The 13357-nt window shown below is 46.9% G+C and overlaps 1 protein-coding gene across 1 annotated transcript in view; it reads right to left on the bottom strand.

Annotated features, from left to right (window-relative positions):
- Positions 1–5241: 5241 nt before the first annotated feature.
- The window catches only part of vegfc (vascular endothelial growth factor c), a 42811-nt gene continuing 34695 nt past the window's right edge, over positions 5242–13357 (bottom strand). Inside the window, exons 5-7 of the mRNA XM_063219573.1 lie at positions 12171–12274; positions 7599–7923; positions 5242–5722 (exon numbers count right to left, since the gene is read on the bottom strand). Coding sequence (XP_063075643.1) covers positions 5614–5722; positions 7599–7923; positions 12171–12274 — 538 coding nt within the window. The 3' untranslated portion in view covers positions 5242–5613. The remainder of the gene's footprint in view (positions 5723–7598; positions 7924–12170; positions 12275–13357) is intronic.

Below are 13357 nucleotides of genomic sequence, written 5' to 3'. Positions count from 1 at the left end.
TATTTATCAATACCATAATGACTTTAAATGGGGACCAAAGATGTATAATTTGGTCTTAAATTGCCCTAATTATAATGTTCCAAAGCAGAATTTCGGTCGTAACCTCAACACAATCAAAATCCTGCGCACCCCCTGAAATCTCTGGCGCACCCCCAGGGGGTGCCCGCACCCCAGGTTAAGAACCGCTGGCCTAGGCGATATACCATAATGCATCCTAATTAGCATACACATGAAGTAATGAAAATAACATTAGCCTTTTTGCTGTAACATTTCATCATGGAAATTAATGGTGCCGATAAGCACTGATGTGGGTTCTCATCATTGTGTGAATTGCTTTGGAAAACATGGAGGTGTGTTCCTCAAAAGAGAGGCTAGGAATGGTCTTTAGTGTGACCTTACTTCGCAAACATATGCTGTTTGTATCTCATCCCTGCCTGGATTGAATAGATAACTAATAGCATATTTTCTAAAGCATAAATAAGGCACATACATGCAAATGAGTGTTGGATTGACCCATAAGCACATATTGTATATAATTGGCATGATTACCTTTCACCTCCATGGGTCAGGTGAAGAAGAATCTATACACACTGCATGTTAAGCACTGTGCAGATATCGTTTTGTGTCAGACTGACACTCGTAATGCTGTGAGGCTTGTCTCAACAGATGTACATAAGAAAAGGCTGTTGTAGTGATGAAAAGCCCAGCAGTCTCCATCATCCTTGGAATTCAGGAGGCGAGCGTTCCTTTCAGCCAAACACAGCTCAGAGGGTATGAACAGGCATGCAGCCATGTGTAGAGAAACATTTTGTGTAAGCTATAATAACATTTTAACAGCAATGGAGCAATCCTGTTTTTTATGTAATAATGTTTCTAATCCCCCCACTGGGGGCGACGTTGTCATTCACCCTCCTAAACGTGGCTGTGAATGACAAACTGAATGAAGAATGATGCACTGTGCTTGCCAGCTACTCGAGATCCATAAAGCTTAGAGAGGGGCCAAAAACAATGACCTCTCCAGCACATAACCGTCAGCCATGCTGCTGATTTATGGCCATTCAGAACAGAGAGAGTGTGTCAGTTCAGTTTCCCAGGCCTGTGTGAGCCAATCACCCCCTGCTCGTTTCAAGGTATGTGTTTTTGGCTGATCATTTAGAGAAGCGCAACCATTTCTTTATTTGTCAGACCATGTTTGTGTATGGCAGAAAAACACACAGTACACCACAGCACACTCCAATGAGGTTTTCCTTTAAACGTTCGCAGAGAGGTGGAGTGGTTGAACAATAATAATACATGCCGGTAACGCTTTACTTTATGGTACAGTTACCCTATGTAATTACTGTGTACTTTCTGGGTAACAACAGGGTAACAGAGAGAAGTTACATGGTATCTAATGGGTAAAAAGGGGGTAATTACAAAGTAAATACCATTAATTGGGTAACAAAAGGGTAACAGAGAGAAGTTTGATGATTAGATGGTTAGAAAATACGCAGTAGTTTCATGGTAATTCTTGAGATATGGGTATTACATAGTATTTACTTTGTAATTACCCCCTTTTTACCCGTTAGATACCATGTAACTTCTGTCTGTTACCCTGTTGTTACGCAGAAAGTACACAGTAAATACTGTACCGTAAAGTAAAGCGTTGCCTACATGCCCATAGAAGATGACGAGGAGTGCGTAAAAGGGTAAGAGTGTGTGTGTGTGTGTGTGTGTGTGTGTGTGTGTGTGTGTGTGCGTGCGTGCGTGTGTGTGTGCGTGCGTGCGTGTGAGAGAGAGAGACAGACAGACAGACAGACAGACAGACAGACAGACAGACAGACAGACAGACAGACAGACAGACAGACAGACAGACAGACAGAGATCAAACTACACAGGGGCAAGGTAACTGCCAGCCCTTGTCGATAGCAGTGTGGTGAGGATGAGAGCCAGGTGGAGCAATCAGCTGTGAAACTAAGCAGGCATTTACAGGCAAATTACAGTATATAACTGCTTCTAAAGCTAATCCACGTTCATGAACCAACGCCAAGGAACCTGCTGTTGGACAACAGCTGCATGTGTCAGCGTAGTTGTCATTGCACAGTATGTGTGGCCGGATGTCTGTGCCCGAGAGCATGCTGTTCATTTGAGTTAGACAATGAAACAGAGGGAGATGCAATACGGATTTAATCATGGCAGGCTTTTGAATGTACTGTATGTATTCTCAAGTGTAAATTCCACTTGGAAAACAATTTGCCTCATCGAAGTTTGTATGCAATGTTTTAGCTGCCGCAGATCACGCCACCAGATCCAGCTGTGCTCACATCTACTGCTAGCCTCATATGGGCCTGACATCGAAGCCGGCGGTTTGAAGAACAAGAGACAGGTCTGTGTAATAAACAGTCAGTATATTGTTCTTGTAAAAATTCCAATGGTCAAGGAGTATTCTGAATAAAATCAACCGTACTCATAACTGACACATGAGCCAATCCTTTCATTCCTATATAACTTGCGCATTCCCCTTTTTATCCATTTAAGGCCCTCTCTTTAATGCACACCTGCCTGCCCTGAAAACCACACTGGCTACATGTGGTGGGGTTAAGTGCAAGAACTGTAAATAACGTCTGTGGCACAGGCAAGGCTACAAGTCAGTTTGTGTTCACAGAAGGAGGGCAAGTGGAATGGGCTAGCGGATACACATGCTAACGTGGCCCAGGTGCGCAGAGGTGTATGCTTCTCGGGTGTGTGTGGTAACCTGTTGTTCAGAGGGGATGCCCTTTCCAGACGTTTCCAATGATTACCTCGGGCTATGTCTTTGGAGACCACACAGTCTCTCTGCTCTGCTGCCCCATGCAAACTTTGCTTTGCAGGCTTTGTTCATTTGTCTTAGCTGAGCACAAGGGTTTCGACTGCAGTGAAATTGATCTTCTATCTCCGTTTGCCGGAGTTTGCGAAGTTCGTTTGTAGTTCAGCCGTTGCTTATTTAGATTTTGTCTAAACAAGCTGCCTGGAAGTCTGCAGTTACAGCGGGTCAAAGAGGAGACACGGGACATTCATTTATTTTGACGTCTGCCCGATCTGTTTGTAGATGTGTTTTTGTTTGCTATTCACTAAAACCCACAAACACAAAAGCCAACCTGGGACCCTTGAAGAGTTTTAATCTGAAAGAGTGTAAACTTTATCCTCCAACATGACTGGGGGTCGGGGGGTGGGGGGGGGGGGGGGGGGGACACTGACCTCACCAAGCAAGCCGTCTGAGAACCATTGCAAACCATACTGTCTCCCGCCCCAGTACGTCCAGACAGTGCGTGCACCGTCTCCCGTGTTATGAGGGCGACTGTTTCAGGTTATCACAGCAAGCTTCACGGCCGTCCACGCATGCCTTTCGTATTTACTCTCTGTCCGGCTCCGTGCAGGGGTGAACATGCACAGCGGAGCCGTCGGCGTGCCTTCCCTTCTGCCCTGCGAGCGGAGATATGTGGCGGCACGTGTGTAGTGGTGCCTTGACAGGCCGTGTGGAAATGAAGAAGGATGGGGCATAGATAGGTAAGGCCTTGTAATGGCTTCCAGATGCACAGGGCTTTAGAGCCCATAGTGTGACCTCACACATGAACTGGCCCCAACAAGCGGTGGAGCAGGGGAAGGGTAAAATGATAGAATGTCACGGGGAGGTAAAGGGGGGCCGGTGTTTGTGTGTATGTGTGTGTGTGTGTGTGTGTGTGTGTGTGTGTGTGTGTGCGTGGGTGCGTGCGTGTGTGCATGTGTGTGCGCTTGTTCTGTGTGTGCGTACGTGTTCTGTTTGTGTGTGTGTGTGTTGGGGGTTGTTGTTGTTCCAGAGGTTAGCAGGGGATAGAGAGGGGCCACAAGGTGAGTAAATTATGTCTTTGGAACAAAGGCTTTATGATTGGCTGAAGTCTGAAGTCGTGCCTCTTTCCCTCTGTGTCTAGTGCAAGGAATTTATGGTGCCACTGGTGTCAGGGTAGGTTGTGTCTTGTGTCTCTGTGAGGGGAGCACAACAAAAAAGGAGGAAGTGTGCAAAGTAAATATATGCAGACACATGGGCAGACACAGACACACGCACACGCGCACACACACGCACACAAGTACGCACACACACACACACACGAACACACACACACTCACAAACAAACAGATGCGCAATAGCAGGCTACATATGAGAGGTGATTTATTCTGTTTACAGTGCCTTGCTGGAATGGCCTGTGAGTATGTAACGGGGCCGTGGCAGTAAAATCGCTCTTATTGACACATTCATTCAGTGGTGCCATCTGTGCGCACTCATTCTTTCATGCGTCCTCCCTCTCTTCTTCTCCTCCATCTTTTTCCCCCTCATTCTCCTCCTCCTCCTCCAAGGCCCCTGCTGAGTGCGCCACGCGCCTCACTCAGGCCCTCTCAGCCCCGCAGGCAGCACACTGCCAGCACTCCAACACAAATAAGCTCAGGCCTACAGTCCACCCCCCTGCCCTCCCCTCCCCTCCCCTCCTCCTCTCCTCTCTCCCTCTCCCCCCTCTCAGGCTCCTGGTCCACTTCAGGCTTCGAGGCTGTCCCAGAGCCCCCCCCCCCCACTCCCTTCCCTGTGCTTCTCCACAGGCATGGCAAGCAGCGTGCTCCACGCAGTTTCGTCCACTCCTGTGGGGGGCCAGTCAGGTTTGTCGGTGCTATACAGCAGGATGTCATAGTCACGGCCGTTTTCCCACGAAGCATCCCCGTCTGGCTCGCTAGCTCGGACGGGGACTTCATCTGTTTCAGCTATCACTTGTTTTCAGCACTTGCAGCCGGAGCGGCGGACCGCCAAAGGCGGAGCTGCGTCGGGTCTGTGTGCGGGAGGCAGGGCCTTTCAAAGAAGGCAATGTTGGCATGGGTTTTGAAACTTTAGATCATAGCTTTGCCACACTGTCAGGAGCGATGATGGGTTTTCTGCTTTACTGCAGGGCACACAGAGCATGGTTTTGTGCCAAGCATATGAACCCATGCCAGTGAATAGTTTTTCCATATGTCAATGCTAAATACAGTGCATGAATGCCAGAATATACATTCTAACTTGGGTGACAATAGCCAAAAAATACCAACATCCAGTTAATGTTTGTTTTTAGGTATACGGATATAGGTTGCATTACAATGTTAATAAAATGATTACATTACTGTATTTACAATTCAGTACTACAGTATAATCTAGCATAAAAATAAGTTAACAATATTTTTTTTATATAATACAACTTTCAATTTTATTTTAAGAGTCTTGAAATGATACAAAAATATTGATCACAGTGTATTTTTCTGACATTACTATGAACATAAAAAGTTTCAATAATATTTAGTGGCAATAAATTATATAATCAATATCTGACACATAAGAATGATAAATCAACGGACGACATTTAAAAAAGACCATGGCTCGAGCTTGGAATCCTCAAGTCTTTAGCATTCGTTTTTTCCATCCTCCAGTATAGGAGCAATCTGAATCTCTGTGTTCAGTTCCTGTTGGCCCGCACCATATTCCACAACATGGAGGAGTAGTGTCCATTCAATGGCCTGTGGCCCACACACACACTGTTCCACATGCCAGTGTCCCTGTGTTTGATTGGCTGATTGTGACAGCAGCGTGTAATATCGGCCTCAGTCCACCCTCCTCCAGTATGTGGGTATGCAGCGGCACACCTCCTCGCTGAAGTAAAAACCTGTCTCGCACCTCCTGTTCCTCTCTTTGCATGGCGGCCTGTAGCAACTGGGGAGGAAAGAAAGAGCTGTTATTACCACACATTTCATTGTTTAATGCCACCTCTAAAGTCCCACCTCCCACTCTTCCCGAAGCCTGTGTGCAGGATCAATTGCCAATATGTCGTAGCCTTTGCATACCGCAGCACTTGTGAGTTCTTGGCCAATGTCATTGATTTTTTTACAATGTCTTAAAGTTAAAGTAATTACTCGTTGAAACGGCAATAACTTTGGGATTGGAGCGAACGGTTGGCCTGCTCTTCCCTCCTCTCCCACGCTCACCATCTCGGGTGGCTTGTATTCGATAGCGGGGACCCAATAAAACAGTCTGGATCTGAACCTTGCTTGCCATTATTAGCTCTTGCTTTGTCGACATCCGATCCATGGGGCGGTGTGCACGACATAAATCAGCTTTAATGAGGAGGAGGGCAACGGGCCTACAGGATGGAGGCTTTGGGGAGCCCAGGAGAACATAACAGAATAACAGGAGAGAAAGAAAAGAAAAAAAAGAGTAACAGCCATGGTGAGAGGGCTACAAGGGCCTGTATCGCTTACACGGGTCACTGGTCACGCGAAGACAGGGTGGTATGGATGTGTGTGTTTGTGTGTGTGTGGGGGGGTTGCTTGTGTGTAAGTATGTGCGTGTGTTGGGATTTGTATGTTTGAGGTGTTTTGTAGATAACCTAGGAGCTGGCGAGAGCATTGTTAAGGCCATTCTACCTTTTGGACTGATTTCAAAGCATTGTGCGACACGTCACAGTTTGCCACAGAGGGAAGAACACAAACACAGATGCACACTGATCCACAATTGCCTGATCTAACCAAGAGTCTGTCATAATTTGTGTTTTATTTCAGGAACATCAGAGTAGATGAGTTGAGCTTGCATAAAATGAGCTGAAGACATCAGCAACTTCTTAATGAGGAACATGTTTGAGCGCCGTTGGCAACGTGCAATGTTTGAGGCTGTGATACTGCACAAAAGATTTGAGAGTGTTTCAAAAATGTCAAACAAGTGTGAACAATATCACACCAAAATATCTTCCTAAAGTGAATAATGTAAGGTTGGTCATGTAAAATAAAGTAAAAAAATGGCAGCGAAACGAAGAGGCCTTCTATTTATGTCCCACCTGTATATAATCTTATCCAACGGAGGTGAGTTATGGTTTGTGGTTGACACCGCTTACACAAAATGTCTTATAAAGCCTGATTATTTCAATACATTTTAAAAATGGGACATAATGGCTTTTCAGGGAACACTTAGTCTGGCTAGGCTTCAAAAGGTAGCTAATTATAGGTTAGATGTTTTTAGCATTAGTTTCGGGTCTGTGACTGTATGCATTTTACACATCAGAAAAGTCGACTACACGTTAAAGTGGAAACTGATCAAATCCAGCTGTTTCGGATTTCTGTCTGAAGCTGTCAGTGTCATGTCCTGTCAATACTTGGCCCCGGCACAACTCTCTCTGTGGCTTGGCAATGCACAGACGACATAAGGATTCCTGGGGATTATATTAAGCCATCTTTACCCAAAGAAACTTGATCAGTAATAATGATTGCAAACTCACAGTGCCCTATACACTAATACGCCAGCCTTCCGCCACATGCTTCTCTCAAGCTCAAGGAGATTCATTGCAGCCTGCAAAGCATAGGGTTTCACGACAAAAGAACATCTAGGATTGCTTTATATCCCTTTTACTTGTGAATGGTATTTTATTGTGCACGGTTTTTTACGAGTCCGTTTCTGCTGTGTCATACTGATGTACGCGCTTGTTAGCAACGCGCTGGACTGTGTGGCAACAGCTGTGTCCAGATGTTGGCACACTCCTAGTTCCACTTATGGGGGTTTTAGTGTTTAGTCAGAAAAAAAAACATATTGGATGTCTTACCTGCACGTGCCCTGGTGAAACCTCTTACCCTTGAGGAAACACCTGTTGGGTGACTCGGTGCACTCACACACACACTTGGTGCGGTTGAGTGGCTGGCTCCTGGGGCACACCTTGGCACAGGAGCACTGGCACGTGTCCTTATTGAAGGCCTGGTTTGGGGCGCAGGAGGCCGGCTGGGCCTTGCAGGTGCACTGGCAGGTGTTCTTGTCCAGGTAGTGGTGTGGCCCGCAGCCGCCGCTCAGACGCAGCTGCTTCTTGCAGACGCACTGACACGTGTCCTCGTCCAGCTCCTTGTCTGGCCCGCAGACATCTGGCTCAAACGATTCTAGATTAGGAGGGAGAGAGAGAGAGAGAGAGAGAGAGAGAGAGAGAGAGAGAGAGAGAGATTTTTGTCAGATTAGGTTAAAATACCACAGAAAGCAGAGGAAGGCAATCATTAGTTAGTGTTAGTCTCTTGTGGAGAGCGTTTTCTTCCAAAATAAAGCTGTTGCTTTCACCCTTTTGTCACAATTTGAAAATAGCCCACACTATAGTTGCACAATGGCCTCTCTTAACTGAAGACAGGCTACAATCCATCACTTTTTCCCCTGAAAGTGTAGAATTTCTGGCGTTTCTTTGAGCTTATGTAAGTGGACCAGCATAGCCAGTGCAGCCAGGGCAACAGTTGTTGTTTGACATCACGATAAACAGTTACTGGAGTACAACATTCCTGCTCTGAATTCCTTGTGAAGCCCCCCCATGTGGCACAAACAGATGTTTTAGTTTTCACTCTTGGCAAACAGTCGGCAGTGACGGCTAATTTAGATTTCTTTTTTTTTTTTTACCCCTTACTATCAGGTCGATCAGTTTTCTATTTTTTCCTCCCCTCTTATGAATGTTGTTATGATTTTCTTGCTCTTGGGTAATAATTGCTAACAGACTGCACCGCTTGGCTGCCATGACTTTGCTTATCATTTTTATGACGAGCAAACTCGTATTATGGTAACACTGGATACAAAGTCTGGCTTCGCCACAGAAGACTCCACAAACGTAGCAGCAAGTCCTCTCCAACTCCTGCTGCTGTACTGTGTGGGCCGTCAGACCAGAGTAAAAAAACACAACTTTATGCTCGACTTGTTGATTCATCATTATTGCAATGGTAGCACAACATCTCGTAAAAAAGGTCAAGATGGCACCTCTCGTATATTTAATAAGTGCAGACTATGCTTGATCACACGCAGCGGTTTAAGGGACTTAGTGTGAATATTTTGTTTGGGGAGCCATAGTTGACGTACAGTATATTAAAGTGATGCGTGCTGGTTTTTCCTGGCCTTGACCCATGTTTGCCTGACCATCTCAAAACGGGCTCTGATGGTTTTCCCATCACCAGAGATGTTAAGGCATAGATCTAGCCTAACATGACTCATTGAAAATGTGGTAAGTGTGTGTGACCGTGTGAGAAAGAGGGTTTGTTATGTTTCCCTGCGCTTTATATAGAAGTGTTGTCCCTGGCTTACAATGCATACCTTCTGTCTGTGCTGTCAGTGTGTGTGCGTGTGTGTGTGTGTGTGTGTGTGTGCGTGCATGCGTGCGCGTGTGTGTGTGTGTGTGTACGTGCGTGTGTTTGTAGATTGTGTGTGAGGGCTGGTGGTGAGAGACCTCATTGCCTGTCAGAATTTAAAAGTTGAGCCATTGCAGCTGACAGCCTGTGGGAGTTTGAGGGTGCGCGTCTTAAATCATGGGAGCGGCGGGCGCCCTTTGCTAGACTGCGGTTGTCTCACCCTGGCCCGTCCTCCTCCTCCCTGCTGGAGCCTCTGTTCTACCTCTACTATTCTACACACTGGCTGCACTCCCCCTATTACCCCACTCATTTTAATTGTTGATGGGGAGTCATTTTAACACAGATGGTGAGATAGAGACCTGCAGACTGCGTGGAGGGCAGGGCCGGAGCTATAGGGGGGCGAGTAGGCCATTTGCCACAGGGCCCAGGGCCCTCTCGTATTGGTTTTCGGGGCCCTATTGTGACCTTGGCAGACCGTATGTGGGGCCCTATCAGTGTCTTACTCTGGGGCCCTGTGTGCAATTGTTCCGCCACTGAGACCTGCAGACTGCGTAGGGGGGATCTATTACTTTAGGAAAATTAAGGCTGAAGCTGAAGAATGGCTATCACACACTAAACAAGGGTGAATCAGCATACCAATTAGCCCAGAGAGGAGATCAAATGAATCATGGCATCCAAAACAAAGACGGACGAGTCCAGTATTCTTGTCTTTCTCCACGGGCATTCTGGAGCAGACAGTGATTAATTTTGCCTGTGTTTTTCTTTCTAGCATTACCTAAGCTGAAATACTGTAATGTGACCTGCGATGCACTATTTTCCAGAGCGTCTGCAGAGCACAGAGATGCCACAATCATCAGCACTCATGTTCTTACAGTGTCTCTGTAAATCAGTAAGCATCAACCCCCCCCCCCCCATCCTCAAACAAAGAAACGCACGTACGCATACATACTGTATATATACACCACACATGCATGCACGCACGCACACACGCACGCACGCACGCACACACACACACACACACACACACAATTAAATGCACACACATATTCAGACATGTACACACACATCAAATCTCTATGCAATATATTTTATACTATATGTTTACTGCAATGTGCAATAATGTGTATTAGGTCTTTGTTTATGTCTTGTATCAACTTTGTATGTATCTATGTAAACTGTCAGACACCTTAATTTCCCTCGGGATTAATACAAGTACTCTACACTACTCTACATACTGTGTTAAGTGTTTGTAGGAACATGTGTGTGACAGGGTATCTGAATCCATGATTATTATCAGTTATAGTAGGTAGGTAGTAGGTTATGGTAGTCATGCTCATCTCGTTTTTGTAGATGTTTTTTCACCTGTCACTCAAAATGTTTCTTCAGTTCTGCCTGATGTAACTGAGCACGGAACTATACATGAGCACATAGAGTCATTTCTCTGGGCCTATTCCCTATGCCTGATGTTCACCATCCCGCCCCACTCGTCTCTGTACTCCTGGTCTGCATCCACATTTTTCATGTCAGAGTCAGTTATGCTGAAGTGGACACCTAGAAACGGGCTGGTGGACCGCTATGCCTAACAGACATTCTTTCTTTTACCTGCGCCATTTCTTCCCTTCCCTTATTACCCTCTCCTCCACTCGTCCTCATCCTGTCTTTACCGCTCTGTCACAGGCGAAGAACAAGAAAGGAATGGATTTGATTTAGAGACATCTGTTCTGGAGGGGGGCCGGGACGTTTTATTACTTTAACGGCCAGCGCTACAGTCACTGGTTACCTTGAAGCCGGAGATCGGTACCGCTGAATCAACATTCCAGGGGCAGATTCAGCCAGGGCCGCTGACAGCTTTTGCTGGGCCCTGGACAAAGTCATCTGAAAGGGCCCACCATCCAATACATACAATGCAATGGGGACCCAATTCTGGGGGCCCTAACTCCCTGGACCCGGGACAACATACCCCTTTGTCCCCCCTGTCGGCAGGCCTGGGTTCACCTACTACAGACGTTTGCAACCATCCCGCTACCCCCAAATCCTTTAAGGAGAAAAACAATAGCTGCAGTTGATTGGCCATTCGGTTTAAGTGCTTGGTAAACACTGTGTTTCCGGACAGAGGGAGCCCAGGACCACAGAGGTATAGGAATCTGGGAGTTCTGGGATTTTGTATTTCTTTTCCCTCCCATCTCTCTCTCTCTCTCTCCATCCCTGCTTTGTTTACACAGCACTCTCTGAGCCCCGTCCGTCCATGCCGAAAGCACTGGCATGTTGTGTTTTCTGCCGTCGCGACAGCCCGGGGAACCTGCTGGGGAATATTCTACGATTGCTCACACGAGAGAGAGAGAGAGAGAGAGAGAGAGAGAGAGAGAGAGAGAGAGAGAGAGAGAGAGAGAGAGAGAGGCCTGTCTGGCTGCGAGAGGCAGCCGCCACATGTAAACACATGCCCTGTGGAGACTGTGCTGCGTTGCGTGGTGGACTCCCCCCTGACTTTGTTGTCATACGGAGCGGCTGGAGGATGGCTAATTGAACAGAGGCTCGGAGAGTGTCTGGCCTGCCCATGCCAGAAACCTGGCATATGTTTGCAGATGATAGGCACCAGATTGCCCGCTGCTGCTCAGATGCTCCACTCCACTGCACCCCAGACAACATTAATGTGTGCGCCATGCTGAACACAAACATTCATTTAATCAAGACTGGAACACTCTCCTTCTGCCTGCATCTCCAAAAGATACTACCATTCATAATTTAGTGATGAACACAGTGTTGATGGGATTGAGCTCCCATAACGAACAAATGCAGACAGATGCACATAATTTAACATGGTTCCCCCCTCTCCCTCGCTCTCTCTCTCTCTCTCTCTCTCTCTCTCTCTCTCTCTCTCTCTCTCTCTCTCTCTCACTCACTCACTCACTCACGCACGCACGCACACACACACACACGCACGCACGCACGCACGCACGCACGCACGCACGCACACACACATATATACAACTCACACAGACACAGATGTACACCAACATTCGTTCATTTCTCACCAGAATGTGGGGGGTGGAGAGGAGCTCCTTGTTGTGGCACACATCTGCAGAGGCGATGGCTCCAGCTGTGATTCTTGGGGCATGTTTTATTGGCCACATGACATCTGAGGAGGAAATAGGGGATTAGTCAGGAGACAGACGGTAGCTTGCGCAGAGCAGCGTTTCAAGGGAGAACAAAAAATAGACAGTCTCTCAATTAGCCGTTTAACAGCTCAGGGAAGAACAGCAAGCAGTGCCTGTGTACAGCTGAGGAATATTAGGGAGTAGATAACGTGTTTTTTTAAGTGAAGTAATATAAATTTGTAAATGAAAGATGAATCACCGCACACTGGTATCTTTGCTGGTAGTTTATTTGGTGAACAACGCGTTTCGCTACTGCTTCATCAGGTTCACTCAGAGTGAACCTGATGAAGCAGTAGCGAAACGCGTTGTTCACCAAATAAACTACCAGCAAAGATACCAGTGTGCGGTGATTCATCTTTCATTTACTTGGATTACTCTTACTGCACATCACCAGCACCTGGACAAGTGGTTGTGCACAGGGACGTTACTTTGAGTAATATAAATTTGTCTCTGTCTCTGTCAGAGGCTATCATAAATACAACCCTGGTGTAATCCTCAAAGTCCTCATGCCCGTATTTCAAATTAGACCTCATCCTGAATGTTATTCAAAAAACGTCATCCTTCCAAAAGAAATCTAACACTCCTTTGACCTCATGAAAAAAAGGTGACCTCGGAGCTTATTAACCATATTTCATGGTCAGAGTGCTGTTATGAAACACTTCCATGCCATTGGGTCAGTGGGGAGTTCTGTTTGAGGCTTTGGCATATAGAGCTTCTCCTGGACCCGTCAGAGCCTATCAGCCTTCAGCAGGGGAAGTGGGCTCGATGCGCTGCGGCTGTGCGTCTGGTTTTACCTCCAACCCCACAAATTCACCTCCCTCCTCTCACGTCCCAACCTCCAACCCCTCTTATCCTCAACCCCTTAGTCCTCTAACACAAAGCACATGCTCCGACTGGCACACGGGACACCTTCAGTAAAACCACAGGCCACAGGCACTTCACCAGGATCCTCCTCCAGGATCCGCGCAGCCAGTGCCCAGAGGACCAGTGTGGTCCGACCAGGGCCTGCCCAAGCCTTTATGGGGCCCGAAGCAAAATGTTATCCAGCCCCCCCCCCCCCCCCC

The sequence above is a fragment of the Engraulis encrasicolus genome, chromosome 16 (genome assembly GCF_034702125.1).
Source record: "Engraulis encrasicolus isolate BLACKSEA-1 chromosome 16, IST_EnEncr_1.0, whole genome shotgun sequence".
Lineage (NCBI taxonomy): Eukaryota > Metazoa > Chordata > Actinopteri > Clupeiformes > Engraulidae > Engraulis > Engraulis encrasicolus.
The sequence above is the reverse complement of the archived record's forward strand: the minus strand, read 5'-3'. Positions and strand labels throughout refer to the sequence as shown.